The sequence below is a fragment of the Dendropsophus ebraccatus genome, chromosome 2 (assembly GCF_027789765.1).
Source record: "Dendropsophus ebraccatus isolate aDenEbr1 chromosome 2, aDenEbr1.pat, whole genome shotgun sequence".
In the NCBI taxonomy this organism is placed as follows: Eukaryota; Metazoa; Chordata; class Amphibia; order Anura; family Hylidae; genus Dendropsophus; species Dendropsophus ebraccatus.
Genome location: NC_091455.1, coordinates 40,137,997 through 40,158,271, shown reverse-complemented (window position 1 = coordinate 40,158,271; position 20,275 = coordinate 40,137,997). Strand labels below are relative to the sequence as shown.

The 20,275-nt window shown below is 48.1% G+C and overlaps 1 protein-coding gene across 1 annotated transcript in view; it reads left to right on the top strand.

Moving 5' to 3' along the window:
• Positions 1 to 20,275, top strand: part of CPNE3 (copine 3) — a 55,398-nt gene that overhangs the window by 13,324 nt on the left and 21,799 nt on the right. Inside the window, exon 2 of the mRNA XM_069957396.1 lies at positions 14,351 to 14,489. Within this exon, the coding sequence (XP_069813497.1) occupies positions 14,358 to 14,489 (132 nt within the window). The 5' untranslated portion in view covers positions 14,351 to 14,357. The remainder of the gene's footprint in view (positions 1 to 14,350; positions 14,490 to 20,275) is intronic.

Sequence of the window (20,275 nt, the reverse complement as noted above, 5' to 3'; positions counted from 1 at the left end):
GTGTGATACGGTGAACAATTTCAGGTTAACGACAAACAATCTCGTTTGCGATCGTTTATTGTTAATCGTTAAAAATCGCTCAGTGTAATACAGTGGGTTGGCGGGGGGGGGGGGGGGGGGGGCAAGCTTGTTGAACAGCCCGGGGCCCATGGTGAAGTTAATCCGCCCCTGGGTGTCTAAAACATGAGGGACATAATGGATGTGGTGACAGTGATTCAGCACCAAAGGGCAAGTTACTTTATTATATGGCAATCACAGTATACGGGAAGATCTGTATACCAGCAGCTCTCTCCTTGATGCTAATATGCAAAGAACCCCAGAGGCTTCCCACAAGGAATGGCTTTTAGAAGATGCCCACAAAGTCGACGGGGTGTCATGAGATATGCAACTGTACGCTATGTTCCCACAACATCTTTTTAGGTGAAAACGGACGTTTTTTTTTATAATGACAGATCACAATCATAAATAACCGCCATGAAACGCTGATCTGTATAATTTAAAATAGCCTAAAAATCATCAGTTGCCGGGCGCACATTGCTAAGTGTAATAGCGATGCACAGCTGACGAATGTGTAAAAGATATAATAATTCCTATACATACCTGTCCACCCTCCCGGTGTTCTCTCTTCTGCCCGCGGCCACCACTGAAACTTCAAAGTCGGTCTCTGAAGTGACAGGCCGCTCAGCCAATCACTGGCATCCAGTGATTGGCTGGGCAGCCTGTCACTTCAGAGACCGGCTCTGAAGTTCCGGCTGCGGGCAGAAGCTTGGAGAACACTGGGAGCGTGAACAGGTATGTATACAGTATAATATTTTACACTTAAAAGGCAAGGGCTGCACGGACATCACTAACAATGTCCGTGCAGCCCTTGCTGCACAATTATCTTTGTAATAGGCTCAGTAAACGAGCACCGACCTAGCAGATCAGCACTCGCTTACATTAGTGATGGGGCCGTGTACTAGGGTCCTTACTTTTCTGCATAATAATGGGTCTCCAGTAAATATAAAGCATCACCTCCTCCTGACTACCTCCGTGTCTTGCCAGATGAATATTGGAGCCTATGGTGTTTAGATTGTATAATTATAGAGGAGGCTAATAGATGACTATGGTGCTGGAATGATTTACGCTTTTCTGTACTGACATAAAATAGAGATCTCAGCCAGACATGGTAAGCAGCCAGCAATCTAATGTGCAGGGTGTGGCGCTCATTTATACACAACAATAGTGCTGCTTTTATTTACTGACATGAATAAATAATCTTGTATATAAAGCTTTTACAGGTCTTTTAGGTTTGAGGCTGGGTATTCCCATTCTTTGTTCTGCAAAGTTTTTTGAGAAATTAAAGGGGTTGTCCAGCGAAAATCTTTTTCTTTCAAATCAACTGGTGTCAGAAAGTTATACAGATTTGTAAATTACTTCTGTGTAAAAATCTCAAATCTTTTAGTACTTATCAGCTGCTGTATGTCCTGCAGGAAGTGGTGTATTCTTTTCATTCTGACACAGTGCTCTCTGCTGCCACCTCTGTCCATGTCAGAAACTGTCCAGAGCAGGAGAAGTAAATTGCAAATCTATATAACTTTCTGAAACCAGTTGATTTGAAAGAAAAACATTTTTTGCTGGATATCCCCTTTAAAGATAATGAGTAGTTAAATATATAATTATTATTTTTATTTATTTATTTTTTTAGGCCAGGTTCTTTACCAAAAAAAAGTAGTAGTCACCTGCTGGATCCCCTGCCATTGGCTTATGATGGTGCTTGGGTCCCCAATGACACTAGTAGCTGTCCTCCATTAGACCCCTAAGTCTAGGTGTTTGTATATTGCTCCTTGTATAGTTTATCCTAAAAGGGGTACTCCGTCAGTTTTCAGATTGACTGGTGTCAATTACTTCTTTTTAAAAATGGCAAGCATTCCAGTACTTATCAGTTGCTGTATGTGCTGCCAGAAGTGGTGTATTCTTTCCAGTGTGACACGGTGCTTTTTGCTGCCACCTCTGTCCATTACAGGAACTGTCCAGAGTAGCAGTAAATCCCCATCGAAAACCATTCTTTCTCTGGACAGTTCCTGATATGGACAGAGGTGGCAGCAGAGAGCACTGTGTCAGACTCGAAAGCTTACACCACTTTCTGAAGGGAGAAGTACTGGAAGGATGATATTTTTAACTAGAAGTAATTTACAAATTTGTATAACTTTCTGCCACAAGTTGATTTTAAACATTTTTTTTCCCACCGGAGTACCCCTTGAAGGTCAGCAAAACGCATAAACCAGGAATGTTTGGAGGTTTCAGAGCAGCTGTGACTCCTAGTAAAGGAGAGGTGGAATGCTCTAAATCAAGAGGAAGATAAGGGTCCATGAAGTGCCAGCGTTCACATTATATGTATGTGTGATAGGGTTTGTAAGATTAGGGACTGTGGTTCCAATTGTGACCCGGAGGCCGTGAGTCTGATAACTTGTTATCCATTAACATACGGTTGATTGAAACTAGAGATTGTGGGCAAATCACCCAGTGCAGTTACTATTTTCACAGTATACAGTGGTGAATGATTTGTAGGGAGGCCTTCTGCTTCTGCCCCTCTCACCAACCCCCTTGTAAAGCTGCTAGAACTGTACATGGTAGATAGAAATTGTAGAGCTATGTAGATAAAAAGGTTGAAAAACTATATAGGGTGCGTTCACACCTACAGGATCCGCAGCAGATTTGATGCTGTGTTCAGTTATTTAAATAACGAGCGCCGATCTGCTATTCAACGGCCCGATAATCGTTTAGCGAGGGCTGCTGGGACATCGTTACCAATGTCCTTACAGCCCTTGTTTAAACAGCATACTGTAGCTAACCATGTTGCAGGTCTTCTACTCCGCTCCTCCTTCCTCCCGGTCCATCACGCAGCAGCAGCTTCGGAGCGGCCTGTCTGAGCTGACAGGCCGCTCATCCAATCACTGGCTGCGGTGGCCGCTACGAAGCTGCTGCTGCGCACAGGACCGGGAGGAAGAAGAAGGAGCGCAGGAGAAGCCCTGCAACATGGTTAGGTAAAGCATGGTGGTTGTGGAATCGTCGGTCGCCCGCTGCGCACCGCTATTCCTCATAGCGATGCGCGGTGGGTGCCCAATGATTTTAGGTTTGCACCTAAATAAACGATAAGCCGATGATCGTGTCGTTGTCTCTATTCCACGGAGCGATAATCGGCCGAATTGGGCCGATTCAGCTGATTATCGCTCCGTGGAGTAGGCCCCTAAGAAAAAAAAGCGTTGGGCTCCATAAACTTCCATTATGAGTCTGACTCTTTGTTTTCTAAGTGGAGTGGATCACTCTGTAGCGCAGTCTTCTCCTGGTTTGATCTCTTGATCGGTACAGATCTTAACACTGGTCAAAACTTTTGACATGGCTCTATGACCGTGACACTTAAAGGGAATCTGGCAGCGTCTGGGCTGGTCCCAAGGTGCTAACAGTGTAGTGCAGATGTGTGTTCCACGTTATCTGGCCTCCCATTCTTTTTGTCCTCTGTGCTATAGTTTGTCCCCAATCCGTCCCGTTACCTTGGTATCAAGTGTCATAGTGGTGTAGCGGTGAGGCGTTCGTGACGCACATCGGCACGCCTCACCACTACTGCTTCCTCCCTGTTTGGCGTGGCTGGTCATTGCGGCCCGCCCTCCTGCTTCCCAGGCTCGCGCCTGCTCCCTGGAGTGTGCGGCCTGCGCGCTCCCATCAGCATTAACATGCATGCGTTGTAGTGCGGGTTGAACGGCGCAGGCGCACTAAGCTTACCAACTGAGGGCACTGGCTTCAGGCCCTCAGTGCCCCTGCGTCAAAAATGCTTTGCTTGGAGGCGAATTTCCACTCTCGCTCTTTTTGCGAGCTGCAAGCTTGATGCCTGGTGAGCGATTGTATACATTGTTACTACACTTTATTGTCCTCTGTATTCCATGTGTCAGTTATTATGTGGATATTGTTTTGTTATGAAAAATATATAAATGCACAACAAAAATATGTTTAAAAAAAAAAACATGACAAAAGCGATTCAGACAATGTTTCTACATGTAGTGAAATGCATGTGGCCGAAACCACGCTCCCATTTCTTCCCCAGTAGTCATGTGCTGTTACCAGGATTATTGGCCATACGCCTATAGGTTACCGCATGAGGGTCTGGCATCTGCTGCATGTGGTGACGTACAGTAAATGTGGGAACGCGGCCTAAGACTAATCACATATCAATATGATGTTCAGAAACTAGAAAATCCTGATGCTAATTGGTGAGTGGCGATGGGGCGTCCTCTTGTTTAGTGCCTAGGGCAGCAGCAGCTGTTAATACGGCCCTGCTACTACTGGAATATGTCTACATTTTTTTAGAATTAAAGGTGTACTCCAGCAAAAAAAAAATCTTTTAAATCAACTGATTTCTAACTTCTATTAAAAAAAAAAAAATCCCAATTCTTCCTGTACTTCTCAGCTGCTGTATGTCCTGCAGGAAGTAGTGTATTCTTTCCAGTCCGGAGAGCAGGAGAGGTTTTCTTTAGGGATCTGCAATTATTAATATAATTTTTTTTTTTTTTTTTGCTGTAGTAGCCTTTTAAGTTTATTTTCGGTGTTTATTAACCCCCTCCCACTGCTGCACAGTAAATTAACTTAGCTGCAGCCTATGCCCGGTGCTACAGCGGCGTTAATTTACGTTGCAAGAGTTAACCCTTTAGATACTGCGGTCAGCACGCCCGCAGCATCTATAGGTCTTCAGACAGAGAATTCTCCCTCTACAAAGAGAGGATTCTCTCTCCGGTAATCATCTGGGCTCTGCGAAGTGATCGCAGAGCTCCGATGGTAGCCATGGAAACCGGAAGCCTCAGGCTACGGAGGCTGGGGGGAACGGGAGGGAAGGAAGGCTGGCGTGCGTGGCTGTGACCTCTGCCCCCTCTCCCCTGCTGCTGTTACAAGTTTCTAACATCGGCAGGTGACAGAGGAGAGGGGGCAGAGCTGTGGACATCAGCTTATGGGATCACTATGATTCCACAGGCTGATGTTTAAAAAACGACCTGGGCATTGATGCATCAATGACCCATGGTCTTGAAAGGGTTAAAGGGGTATTCCCATCCAGGGGTGATTCTAGCCTCTCTGCTGCCCGAGGCGAACTATAGAATGACGCCCCCCCCCCCCCCGGTCAATCCGCCCACATTATAATCCACTACTGCCCCCCCCCCCCCACTGCTGTCCCCAATAAACATAATGTTTGGTCCCTTGCTGCACAGAGGATGTCAGGAGAGGAGGGGGCTGACTTTATAGGAGAGGTCCCAGCAGCACAGAGGATGTCAGGAGAGGAGGGGGCTAATCCTATAGGAGAGGTCCCAGCAGCACAGAGGATGTCAGGAGATGAGGGTGCTAATCCTATAGGAGAGGTCCCAGCAGCACAGAGGATGTCAGGAGAGGAGGGTGCTAATCCTATAGGAGAAGTCCCAGCAGCACAGAGGATGTCAGGAGAGGAGGGTGCTGATCTTTTAGGAGATGGTCCCCCTCTTCCCCCCTTATAGATGGTCCCCCTCTTCCCCCCCTTATAGATGGTCCCCTCTCCCTTATAGATGGTCCCCCTCTCCCCCCCTTATAGATGGTCCCCCTCTCCCCCCTCCCTTATAGATGGTCCCCCTCTCCCCCCTCCCTTATAGATGGTCCCCCTCTCCCCCTCCCTTATAGTTGGTCCCCCTCTTCCCTCTCTCCCCCCCCTTATAGATGGTCCCCCTCTCCCCCCCCCCCTTATAGATGGTCCCCCTCTCCCCCCCCCCTTATAGATGGTCCCCCTCTTCCCTCTCCCCCCCTTATAGATGGTCCCCCTCTTTCCCCCCTCCCTTATAGATGGTCCCCTTCCCCCCCTATAGATGGTCCCCCTCTTCCCTCTCTTCCTCCCTTATAGATGGCCCCCCCCCTTATAGATGGTCCCCCTCTTTCCCCCCTCCCTTATAGATGGTCCCCTCTTTCCCCCCTCCCTTATAGATGGTCCCCCTCTTTCCCCCCTCCCTTATAGATGGTCCCCCTCTTTCCCCCCTCCCTTATAGATGGTCCCCTTCCCCCCCTACCTTATAGATGGTCCCCCTCTTTCCCCCCTCCCTTATAGTAACATAGTAACATAGTAAATAAGGTTGAAAGAAGACAAGAGTCCATCAGGTTCAACCTAGGAAAATCCTACTGTGTTGATCCAGGAAGGCGAAAAACCCCTATGAGGCAGAAGACAAACGCCCCACCACAGGGAGAAACCCCCCCCCCCTCCCCCCTCCCCCGACTGCAATGGCAACCAGAACAATCCCCGGATCAACGTATCACCAGAAATCTAATGCCCATAACTTGTAATATTATATTGTTCAAGAAAAGCATCCAGGCCTCCCTTGAACTTATTTACTGAATCAGCCATGACAACATCATGTGGCAGAGAGTTCCACAGTCTTACCGCTCGTACAGTAAAGAACCCGCGTCGATGCTGATGATGAAATCTTCTTTCCTCTAGACGTAGAGGATGCCCCCTTGTCATTGTTACAGACCTAGGAGTAAAAAGACCACTACAAAAATCTCTGTACTGTCCATTCATATATTTGTACATTGTGATCAGATCGCCCCTAAGACGTCTTTTTTCTAGCGTAAATAACCCCAAGCGTGATAACCTGTCCTGGTACTGTAACCCACCCATTCCCTTAATGACCTTTGTTGCCCTCCTCTGCACCCGCTCTAGGTCAGCTGTGTCCTTCTTATATACCGGTGCCCAAAACTGTACACAGTATTCCAAGTGTGGTCTGACCAGTGATTTATAAAGAGGCAAAACTATGTTCTCATCTTTAGCATCTATACCTCTTTTGATGCATCCCATTATTTTATTAGCCTTGGCAGCTGCTGCCTGGCACTGATCACTAAAGTTGAGTTTACTGTCCACCAATACCCCCAGGTCCTTTTCGGAAGTAGTTTTACCCAGTGTTTTATTATTTAGCACATAACTGTACTTATTATTTCTATGGCCCAAATGCATAACCTTACATTTATCCACATTAAACTTCATTTGCCATTTCTCCGCCCAAGCCTCTAGCTTCTCCAAATCCCTCTGTAATATGATATTATCCTCCTCTGTACTGATTACTTTACCCAGTTTAGTATCATCTGCAAAAATGGAGATTCTGCTCTGTAGCCCCTCTACAAGATCATTAATAAAAATATTAAAAAGAAGTGGACCCAACACTGACCCCTGTGGTACCCCACTAGTAACTAAAACCCAATCTGAATATGTTCCATCAATGACCACCCTCTGTTTTCTATCACACAACCAGTTACTTACCCATTTGCATACGTTTTCCCCGAGTCCCAGCATCCTCATTTTGTAGACCAACCTTTCATGCGGCACAGTATCAAATGCCTTTGAAAAGTCCAGATACACAACATCCACAGCCTCCCCCAGGTCCAGTCTATAACTTACCTCTTCATAGAAGCCGATCAGATTAGTCTGACAGGACCGATCCCTCATAAATCCATGCTGGTGCTGAGTCATAAGATTATTTTCATTAAGATACTCCAGTATAGCATCTCTTACAATCCCCTCAAATACTTTACCTACTATAGATGTTAGACTTACGGGCCTGTAGTTTCCAGGATCACTCCTTGACCCCTTCTTGAATATTGGTACCACATTAGCTATGCGCCAGTCCTGTGGAAGAATCCCTGTCGTAATAGAATCTTTAAATAATAGGAATAACGGTCTGTCTAACACAGTATTTAATTCTTGCAAAACTCTAGGATGGATACCTTCTGGGCCCGGTGACTTATGGATTTTAATATTTTTAAGGCGTTTCCCCACTTCTTGTTGTGTTAGGCAGGTGAGATTTATGGGAGGATTAACATTATCCCTAGTCATATCGTCTGTTATGGGATTCTCCTCTGTGAATACAGTAGAGAAGAATGTATTTAGTAGATTGGCCTTTTCCTCTTCCCCCTCCACCATTACACCCAGATTATTTTTGAGGGGACCAACATTTTCGGTTTTAAGTCTTTTGTTATTTATATAGGTGAAGAACATTTTGGGATTTGTTTTACTTTCTTTGGCTATCCTTCTTTCTGTTGCTATTTTTGCTTCTTTTATTTGCGTTTTACACATTCTATTCTTCTGTCTATAGTTGCTCAATGCTTCCCCACTACCTTCTTGTTTTAGTTGTCTGAATGCTTGTTTCTTATCATTTATTGCACCCCTTACAGCTGTAGTTAACCACATTGGATTTCTCTTATTTCTACTACGTTTATTCCCATATGGTATGTGTCGTTCACACGATTTACCCAGGATGCTCTTAAATATGTCCCATTTCTCTTGTGTACTTTTATTTCTGAAGGCATTGTCCCAGTCTATGTTCCCAAGGTCCTCTCTTAGTTTTTGGAAATTAGCCTTCCTGAAATTTAATGTTTTTGTAGCCCCTTTGCTAATCATTTTATTGAAGGATAATTGAAAACTTACTATGTTATGGTCACTATTACCTAGGTGACCCCCCACCTCTATTTTTGATATTCTGTCTGGCCTATTGGTTAAGATCAGGTCCAGAAGGGCCCCCCCTCTTGTTGGTTCCTCTACTAGTTGGGAAAGGTAATTATCTTTTACTATTTCCAAAAACACGCTTCCCTTCCTGGAGCTGCAGGTTTCTGCTTTCCAGTTGATATTTGGGTAGTTAAAGTCCCCCATAATAATGACTTCCCCCTGCTTCGCTGCCGCATCTATTTGTCTTATAAGAAGATTTTCTGATTCTTCCACTATACTTGGCGGTTTATAAATCACTCCTATAAGAATTTTATTATTCTTCGTCCCTCCCCTTATTTCTACCCAAAGAGACTCCACATTATCATCACATATATCCTCCCGCAGAATAGGCTTAAGGCATGATTTAACATATAGACAGACCCCTCCCCCTTTCTTATTTTTACGGTTATTTCTGAATAGACTATAACCCTGGATATTAACGGCCCAGTCATAGGTCTCGTCCAGCCATGTCTCGCTTATCCCCACTATATCATATTTCTCTTCAACCATTATGAGTTCTAATTCCTCAGCTTTATTAGTGAGGCTTCGAGCATTAGTATACATACATTTAATATATTTGTCCATATTCCCTTTCCTTTTATCACTAGTGACTATTCTAACCCCTCCCGCCGCTCCACCCCCAGTTCCATAATCTAGGCCCAGCTCTCCATCTACTCTGTCTTCACTTACTATATTGTAGTTGCCCTCCCCCCCGGTCCCTAGTTTAAACACTCCTCCAACCTCTTAGCCATCTTCTCCCCCAGCACGGCTGCACCCTCCCCATTGAGATGCAGCCCGTCCCTACCGTAGAGCCTGTAACCGACCGAGAAGTCGGCCCAGTTCTCCATGAACCCAAACCCCTCTACCCTACACCAGCTCTTGAGCCACTTATTTACCTCCCTAATCTCCCGCTGTCTCTCAGGTGTGGCTCGTGGTACAGGTAATATTTCGGAAAATATCACCTTGGAGGTCCTAGTTTTAAGCTTCCTGCCTAAGTCCCTGAAATCATTTTTAAGGACCCGCCACCTACCTCTAACTTTATCATTGGTGCCAATGTGCACCATGACTGCTGGGTCATCGCCAGCCCCTCCCAGTAATCTGTCAGCCCGATCCGCGATGTGACGAACTCGAGCGCCAGGAAGGCAACACACTGTTCGACGATCCCGGTCTTTGTGACAGATTGCCCTGTCTGTCCCCCTAATAATTGAGTCCCCCACTACCAGTACCTGCCTGGCCTGCCCTGAACTCCTGTTTCCCACCTTACTGGAGCAGACACCCCCCTGGCTTTCAGAGGCAGTGTCCTGCTGCAGCAATGCCACCCCTGAATCAACATCCCCCTCATCCGCCAATTTGGCAAACTTGTTGGGGTGTGCCAGATCAGGACTGGCCTCCCTCACACTCTTCCCTCTACCCCTTTTTCTAACTGTGACCCAACTAGCTGCCTCTTCCTCCTGTACCTCCATGCTATCACTCTCTCCCCCATCTACCCCTTGGAGTGCTTGCTCAGTCAGAAGCAGACCCCTTTCCAGTTTGCCAATGCATCTCAATCGTTGCAGCTGCTCATTTAGATCCAGGATCTGGGCTTCCAAACCAGCAACATGCACACATCTCCCACAATGGTATGCACCCTCGATCGGTTGATCAAGGATTGCATACATCGCACAAGATGTACATTGGGCCGCATTGTCAAACATGGCGCTCATTTATATGGGGATATTATGTATAAAGAAAGAAAAAACAAACAAGCAACAAAAGCAAACAATGTGTTCAAAAGCAAATAAACAATTTGTTTTCCTCTAAAACTCCCCGAATCTAAAGTCCCAGAATATTAAAGTCCCACACTTTAGACAAAAACACACTTCAGATCAAAAACTCGCACGCTCCAAAACTCGCTCACAATACAATATAGAAGTACTTAGCTTGCAGAGTTTGTTGCTTCTGGCTCCTACCTTATAGATGGTCCCCCTCTTTCCCCCCTCCCTTATAGATGGTCCCCTTCCCCCCCTATAGATAGTCCCCCTCTTCCCTCTCCCCCTCCCTTATAGATGGTCCCCCCCCTTATAGATGGTCCCCCCTTATAGATCGTCCCCCTCTTTCCCCCCTCCCTTATAGATCGTCCCCCTCTTTCCACCCTACCTTATAGATGGTCCCCCTCTCCCCCCCCCCCCCTGCACAGCAGATAAAACAAAAACAAAAAACAGCACACAACTCACCTACCCTCCGTTCCCCCGTCGAGCCTCTCTGGTCTGGTCCCGGCTGATGTGCGGCTGCCCGGGGTGTCCCGTCCTGTCCCCGGCAGCGCGCGCATCACAGAGCTCCCCGTGCGCCTGTGACTTCCGGCGCACAGGGAGCTCTCTGATGCGTGCGCTGCCGGGGACAGGACGGGACACCCCCGGCAGCCGCACATCACCCGGGGGACTAAGGCTGCATTCCCACGTTCCGTGATCCGTCTGCATGTACTGGAGCCCCCCCCCGCGCCCGGGCAGTATCTGTAATGAGATGCTGTGAGCGGGGGGGACTGTATTCATAAGCGCCGCGCTGTAGTATCAGCACGGCGCGGCTGATTTAGTACAGCGGGGCGCTTATGAATACAGTCTCCCCCGCTCACAGCATCTCATTACAGATACTGCCCGGGCGCGGGGGGACTCCAGTACATGGTACAATCAGTGGCGGATTATAATGTGGGCGGCCGCCCGAACCGCCCATATTATAATCTGCCACTGAATGCCGCGAGAGCCGTTTTAATACATTGGTGGGCCCAGTGCACAGCCCTCAAGAGTGGCCCCCCCCTTACCTTTCTGCACATTGTATAATGTACTGAATTTGCCCCCACACTGTATCAAGAGCCCCAGTACATACAGTAGTTACCTTATAACACTATTTCCACAATACAGTGATTACATATTACATAAAAACTGCACTAAACAAAACAGAAAGATATTACCAATGATACCATTACATAATACCGCCACATCATGACCCCTAACACTACAATCCTATAACAGAGTGCAGTTACATCCAGTGACTCACCGGGGGTGTTTTCTCCAATCAGAGTCTGTCACCTTTTCTTTTTCTCTCCATCCAGCCTGGGCCACCTTGAAGTCTTCTCCTGGCTGTGAATCTTCTCTCCAGAATCTGCCAGACAAATATTTTAGGCTCCAACACATCCAGTAGTTAGGTCCCTTGTACCCCTATACAGTAGTTACACCCCTCTGTACTCCTACATAGTTACACCCCTCTGTGCCTCCATAGTTTTAAGGTGTCCCTGTAGTATATAGACCCTCATGTGCTCCTCCAGTTATATACAGCCCTCCTGTGCGCTCCCCTATTAGTATATAGCCCCCCTATGCTCTCCCCAGTAGTATATAGCCTCCCTGTGCTCTCCCACAATAGTATATAGCCCCCCTGTGCTCTCCCACAATAGTATATAGCCCCCCTGTGCTCTCCAATAGTATATAGACCCCTATGCTCTCCCACAATAGTATATAGCCCCCCTGTGCTCTCCCCCAATAGTATATAGCCCCCCTGTGCTCCCCCCAATAGTATATAGCCCCCTGTGCTCTCCCCAATAGTATATAGCCCCCCTGTGCTCCCCCATAGTATATAGCCCCCTGTCCTCCCCTATAGTATATAGCCCCGTCCTCCCCCATAGTATATAGCCCCCGTTCTCCCCCATAGTATATAGCCCCCTCTGCCCCCCATAGTATATAGCCCCCTGTGCTCCCCAATAGTATATAGCTCCCCCTCCCATATAACATTGAAAAAAACAAACACTTTTACTCACCTGGGTCCACGCGTTCCTCTTCTCTTCCCTCCTGTGGCCGCACTTCCTCCGGTCACAAGAGGCTGCACTCCCCTTACCCTCGCGCCGACGCTCCAGTGACGTCGGGCGCTAGAGGGAGAGTGCGGCCTCTTGTGACCGCAGGAAGTGCGGCCACAAGAGTGACTGACAGGGAGGGAGCCAATGGCTCTCTCTCTGTCAGTGTCGCTGCTGCTGCAGCGCTGAAGCGCCGCAGCAGCAGCGGACGGGGGCAGCGGCGGACGGGGGGGCCCTGCAGGGGGCGCCATGGTGGGGTAAGTAGATTACCCATCCATGGCGCTCCCCCCTGACAGGCTGGTGGCCGGAGCCCTGTGCGACCGCATTGGTCGCACATAGCAACGGCCGGCCTGCTCGGGGGGGGGCCCTTTAACCAGTGGGCCCGGTGCACGTGCACCATGTGCCCTCTGGTTAAAGCGGCCCTGGAATGCCGCCCCCATGAAGACAGCTGGTGGCGCCGCCTGAGGCAGACGACTCAGGTCGCCTCATCATTGCGGCGCCCCTGTTCCCATCTAAAGTAGTTATATCTTATTCTTGAAGTGAACTAGAATCTATACTGTACAATGTAATTCATCTATTATACATTTCTTGGCTAGCAATTGAGATATAAGTTGCCATTGGGCCTTTTAGCTGAGCAGTAGATATAAAACTAAAGCTGCTCGGTGACTGGCTGCAGTGTGAGTGGTGCGGGCATTGATCACTGTGTTGTGCTGTTTCACTGCAGCTTATAAGAATGAATCAGGTTGTGTTGTAAGTCAGAATGGATCGGGTGGGATCACAACATGACCTCATTCACTTTCATTAGCTACAGTGCTGTGGGATTCATGGAGTAGGATGATGATCTTTGGCTGCATGACCCACGCCCCATCCAAAGTGCCAGTGTAGCCGTAGCCTTAAAGGGGTTTTATCAAATTAATTGTCTATCCCCCAAACAGGCCATCAGCATTAGATTAGGTAGAATCAGACTTGGCACACCTGATCGTGAGTCCCACAGCCACTTATTTACTGCTACTCGTACTGACATAGTGGTACTTGCAGTAGCTGCGGTGCAAGGTATCACAGCGTTGTCCTTTTCAATTGAATAGGACAATGTTGTACCTTGCATCCCTGCTACTGAAAGTATGCTGAGGTCCACAGGTCCTAATGCTGCAGACAGGAGGGAATCCCAGAATACTTCTCAAGTACAAGCCTTTTGTGAATTAAAGGGAAACTGTCACTAGGTTTATCCTGCCCCAAACGAGGGCAGCATAAACTAGTGACAGAAATGCCGGACTGATTGGTGTATTACTTACATAATTCTGTTCAGCCGTTCTCCTAATATGCAGGAGAATAGGATTCTTGCTGCACCCCTTCCCCTCGCTCCAGCTGTTGATTGACAGCTGACTGCCTATACACAACATGGATAGATAACTGCCAGTCAGCAGCTGGTGGGTGGAGTTTTCTGCTTCTCATGAATATCCAGGACAACTGGGCTCATGCACATAATGGAGAGGAGTACTTATTGTCCATGTTATTCAGGAGGATATCTCTGGATCAGCTGCACAGAACAATGTAAGTGATACATCATTCTGTTCAGCTTCTCTGTCACTAGTTTATGCTACACTTGGATAAGACAGCAGAAACCTACTAACAGAGTCTCTTGTCCGTAGCGGACCTTATGCTGCGAATTCGGATCGAAATCTGCTGCGGATACCTGCCATTTACTTCAATGGAATGACATACTCACAGTTGGATTGTCATCCAACTGCGAGAATGTCAAAGTCAGCGTCATTAACCCCCACGGCCCGGGTACATACTTTACCAGGTCCCCGCTTCGGCTTGGTTCGGGGTCTCCCAGCACTCAGCCAGTCAGTGCGCTGTGAGTATGTCATCCCATTGAAGTGAATGGGCAGGTATCCGCAGTGTACCCCACATTATAAATCGTCCCATTTCGGTCCTGGCTGGTGGCTGCAGCTTTATGTGCACGGTGGACGTTGCAGCTAAATATCCATCTCTAACCATCTTCCCTTTTATTTCAGAATTCAGATGGCTGCACAATGTGTAACCAAAGTGGAACTGAGCATTTCCTGTGAAAATCTCCTAGACAAAGATGTCGGGTCCAAATCCGATCCATTATGCGTCCTCATGATGAACACAAGTGGCCAGCAATGGTTTGAGGTATTCCTTTTTTAACATAAAATATTTGATATTTTTGAGGAATTTATTGCATTGAGCTTAAAAGCTTGGTGGTCTTATCTTTTCAACATATGGGGATTATAGTCAGTGAAGTTACGGTGACACAATGACAATCATTACAGCTTAAAGGGATATCAATGTTATGCTGCTCCTGTTCTGGACAATTCCAGTCATGGACAGAGGTGGCAGCAGAAATCACTGTCCTACTGGAAAGAATACACCACTTCCTGCAGGACACACAGCAGCTAATAAGTACAGGAAGACTGGAGATTTTTTAAATAGAAGTAATTTACAAATCCATATAACTTTCTGAGACCAGTTGATTTGAAAATTTTTTTCCCTCTGGAGCACCCCTTTAACTCTCCCCATAGAGAACACAGGATTACTCTGCCGTGCCGATTATTCCTGTGTATGGTGAGGATGGGGATCGGACTGGAAAGGTAACTGACAGCTGAACGATCGTGTCACTGTCAGTTATTGAAGGTGTATGACCTCCTTAAGAAGGTTACCGCACAAAACGTATTTATCGTCTACTGATAATATAGTATTCGGCCGATACTGACCGCTACGGCTGATAATCGCTTAGTGTAAAAGAAGACAACAAGAACGATGTCAGCTGATAGTTGTCTTTCAGACCGCTGCTATCTCTTATGGGCTCCCGGTTGACCTACCCCCCCTCCCAGCTCTTACCCAATTGCTGCAGACATGTATAATAGCACCAGTAGCGAGCGGGGAATGTAGAGCAAGCGAGTGCTGACCTGACAGGGGCTTTAGTGTTCTAGTGTTCCTCTTTTAGGGTGCCTTCACACACACCAGATCCGCAGTGGATTTTCACGAATACATCACCTGCTCCCCGCTCCGGCTTGCTTCGGGGGTTTGGCGTCTGCTCCTCCCGCTCAGCCAATCAGTGCACTGCCCCGCCGCAGCCACTGATTGACTGAGTGGGACATCCAGCTGAGAACCCCCGAAGCAAGCCGGAGCTGGGAGCAGGTGATGTATGCTCCGGCCGCCAGGGGGTTAACTTACATACACGCAGCGGGATGTCAATCCTGCTTCAAGTATGTATTCTCATAGGGATGCACTGACACTGGATCCGCAGCGGATTTCGCTGCGAATCCGCAGCGTGAAATCTGCTGCGGATCCAGTGAGTATGAAGGCACCCTTATGTATGTTATTTTTTTTTCATAATAAATTCAGCCTTTTTTATAGTTATATTTGGTGGGTTGTGTTGCTTTCATTCTATGTTTATTGACAGGGTGGGTGGAATGGGGACTGTAGCTTGGATTGCATTTTTGGGCTATGTTCACACCCCTTGCAAATAACGGCTGTTTTTATTGGACACCCATCTTTTAACAGCAAATAACGACTTTTGTTTGTACAATGACAGCCGTTATTTGGCATTAAATGATAGGCGTCCAATAAAAAACGTCCGTCATTTCAATAGTGTGCGGACATAGCCCTAATGTGACTGGTTGCCTTTAACTAGGAAGAGAATCGAATAGCAGAAGTAAGACTATAGTCACAATTACCTCTACTACTTTTCAGCATTCTGCAATGATTGAGTTTTTATTTACTTACAATTAGAAAATCCAGTTTAGGTTTTGCGTTTAGTATGGTGTAATCGTGCGCTGGTAATAAAGGTTATTTATCGAGTACATTTCCTGTGGCACTTTACGTGTGACTCATTATTTATACACTTATTACTGGAATGTTCTTCCCAGAGGGATCATTTTAGGAGCTCACACGAGATTCTGCTTTTTTTTTTTTCCAGTTTAGACTAGTGGTGCACAACCAGCATCCCTCCAGCTGTTGCAAAACTACAATTCCCATCATGCCTGGACAGCCAAAGGCAGCTAGAAAGATGCTGGTTGTGCACCACTGAACATTCAGCTCATTAGCTGTTTCTCCCAATGTCCTCATACACAACGTTCTTGTTTCTTCTATGGAGAAGGGAATGGTAAGGCGCTGCCAGAAAACTCTGGTGGCTGCTTTTTTTCTCCCAGAACAATAGGGTTTGATGGTAAAAATCCAACAAGCTCCACCCTTCCCTCCACCAGCATCATCTGTCAGTGGAGAATTGGAAGGTTGCTATACACTTTACCCAGTTAGATGAACATGCCGGAATTGGTGTGTTCGGCTGTTTTCAAACGTATGGGTTCCTTTAGATCAGACAGTGTAAGGCTATGTTCACACTACGTATTAGACCGGCAGTTCCGTGACCTGGCTGGGTCACAAAACGGCCGGTCTCTGCCAAGATCATCCCTGCAGTACCGGGCGGATGATTTTTATGGACGTAGTGTTCTGATGCGGACGCATCAGCGCGCGCCCGCATCAGAACTTCCCATAGCGCACAATGAAGCAAGCGGCTTTCTTCATTGTGTGAACTGACAGGGTTTCCTATGGCCGCAATTCACTGAATTGCGGCCACAAAAAACTTACATGTCAGTTCTTTGCGGCGCCGCACGGGATCCCAACCGGAGTGTATACGATGTGTATACACTCCGGCCGGGATCCCATAGAAAAATAGGCAATGTTCCCCTCCGCACAAAGCCGATGGCAACAACGGCCGTACTTTTACGTAGTGTGAACATAGCCTAATGCTGCATTTACACAGATCCATAATTCGCCCAATTGAACGATTAACGACTTTGAAATTTGAATAACGATGTGTTTTTTTATAACGATCAGCGTTTAGACGGGACGATATTTTGTTTAGAAAAATTGTTATTGCGATTGTTTTAAGATCGCTTAAAGGACAACTCCCACAAAATTTTTTTTTTGCTCATTTAACACACATTACAAAGTTATATAACTTTGTAATGTGGTTAAATATCCGGTCTGGCCCCCTTCCCCCACTTTCGGACCCCCGACCCCCCACCCCGGAAGTTAAGGAATGTATACATTACCTATTACGATCGTCACGGTCCTCTTCTCCGGGGCGGCATCTGGTGACGACGACGTCAGAGCCGAGGGGCGGTCCGGGTCTTCTTCCTCCTCGGCGTCTTCATGCAAAGTGAATGGGGATGAAAAGGCTGCTGGTGCACATGCGCACCAGCAGCCTTTTCATTGGCTGGAGCGCATCACATGGCTTCCTGCTTGCTCAGCCCTTATTGGCTGAGCTTGCTGGAAGCCATGTGATGCGCTCCAGCCAATGAAAAGGCTGCCGGTGCGCAAGCGCACTGGCAGCCTTTTCCATCCCCTGGACCCGGAAGTCGGAGACATCGCTGGATGGCGGACGGCGGCGACGGAGAGGCGGACGGCGGGCGAATCGAGTGGCGATCGTCACCGGAGAGATGGTGAGTATGGTGCCTGTGTGTGTCTGTGTTTTTTTTTTTTTTGGGGTCCCGCGGGAGTTGTCCTTTAAGCCCATCTCACACATAGGGTGAATCTGTGAAAGACTGTTTACACAAATCAATGTGCGAATTTTTTGCGAACGCCCAACGACGATTTGGGAACATGTTGAAAGATCAAAATAAACAATTTCTCGCTTGTCGCTTGATTGTTCGCTGTGTTTACACGAGCCGATTATCGCTCAAATGCGATCGTTATCGTGAAAATTTGAACGATAATCGCTCCGTGTAAATGCAGCATTAGAATCCACCATATTCATCACTGTGGTCAAGGCTGTTTAATAATATGGAGCATGTTTAGATGTTGTTATCTAACGACACTAATATTGTCTGGCTTAAAGGGGTTATCCAGCACTACAAAAACAGGGGTTATCCAAGCTTAGGAAAACATGGCTGCTTTCCTCCAGAAACAGCATGACTCTTATCTCTTATCATGACTCTTCAGTTCAGTTGTGGTGTTCAATGGAACTGAATTGCAAAACTACACCAAAAACTGGAGACAAGAGTGATGCTGTTGTCAGGAACAAAGTAGCCATGTTTTTTCTAATCCTGAATAACCCCTTTTAACATGTGAACAAAACATTGTATATTAGGCTACGTCTTGGACCCAAGTATTGGCCTCAGGGTTGTCTTTTATAAATACCTGTTAAAGGGGTACTTTGTTTGAGTGGAATAACCCTTTAAGGCCCCGGTATACTGTACATCAAACCTACCAATTTGTAACGCCCGGAGTAGTGGATCCACTGGACCGGCACCAGCGATGGCACAAACCTCACCAGGGAGCGGAGTCTAAGGGGCCGCTGGTTTTCACCAGAGCCCGCCGCAAGGCGAGATGGACTTGCTGCGGCAGGCGACCCCCAGGTCGCTACCCCTGGCTTGGTTGCTGGTGTCGGCAGGCGAGGCGTGGCAGGAGATGGCACAGGCAATAGTCTGCAGATGAGAGAGCACGTGACAGGCTGGACACGGGAACAGGTGGAGTGACAGGGGAACAGGAACCAGGAACAGGGACTAGGGACCAGGTAACGGACAGGACTCAGGAACAGGGACTTGGGACCAGGTAACGGACAGGACACAGGAACAACAGGGAGCTGGGCCAAACGCTATGGGAAGCATGTAGAGGCTCCAACACAGGGGACAGGGCATGCTGGGATTTATAGGGGAGTGATTAGGTGCAACTACCAATTAGGAGCGCACTGCCCCTTTAAATCTGAGACAGCCGGCGCGCGCGCGCCCTAGGAGGCGGGGACGCGCGCGCCGGCCGGCACAGCGGGAGACAGGAGCGTGGAGAGGTGAGGCGCCCCCCGGGGCCGAGGTGATAGCAGCGCCGGGTCCCCGACTATGGACACCGGCTGCTGCATGGGGCAGGAAGCGGTCGCGGCGGCGGCCCGGAACGCGGGACGCCGCCGCGGCTGTGACAGTACCCCCCCCCTTTGGCCTCCCCCTCTTTCTTGCCTGCAGATGGCACAGGAAGCCACAAAGTCTTTGACATCTTGAAACAAACTGGGCCACCAGTAGTGGCGAGAGATCCGTTGGCCGGTCTTACGGACTCCAGGGTGCCCGGCCTCCAACGAGGAATGACCCCACTTCAAAATACCTCTTCGAAGCGCAGGGTGAACATGAGTCTTTCCGGGGGGTACTCTCCGAAGCGAGGAGGTGACGACTGGTGCTAGACGATCAGGCGGTAAAACATGGCAAGGGACTGTGGGTCTGTGGACGAGGACCTTCTGTAAGTTCTCCCGGTGGTGAGAGGACCCGACCTTAGTCTTGGGTACGGAGAGAGGGTACACCTCGGCAGAGAAGGCATCCGCCGAGTCTTGGTCTTCTGCCGGTAGGTCGGATAGAGGCTTGGCTGGGACAGGAAACGACATAGTACACTTGGTCTGAGGTGACCTGAGACACTGGTTGGAACAGTCCTGACCCCAACTGAGAATCTCCCCGGTTCTCCAGTCCAGTTGAGGGGCATGTTCTTGCAGCCACGGGAGTCCCAGGAGGACCGCGGGGGAAGAATGGGGCAGGACGTAGAAGGATATCTCTTCTTGATGTAAAGGACCCACCTGGAGGACTAAAGGTGCGGTCTGGTAGTACACACGGTCGGTAAGTATTTCGCCTGTGACCGAGGAGATAGTCAGGGGCCTGGCTAGTCGGGTCACGGGTAGCCGCCATCTTTGGACCAATGTTGCCGCAATAAAACTGCCTGCTGACCCAGAATCGAGGAAGGCAGTAGTCTGATGATTTTGTCCTGAGGGAGTCCGGATGGAAACTGGCATAGACAGACTTGGAGTGGTGGCATTCACACCTAGGGACACCTGTCCCACCGGACCTAGGTGCGAGCATTTTCCGGATGTTTGGGGACGTAGGGGACATCCCAGCCGGAAGTGATCGGAACCACCGCAATAGAGACAGAGATTCTGCTCCAGG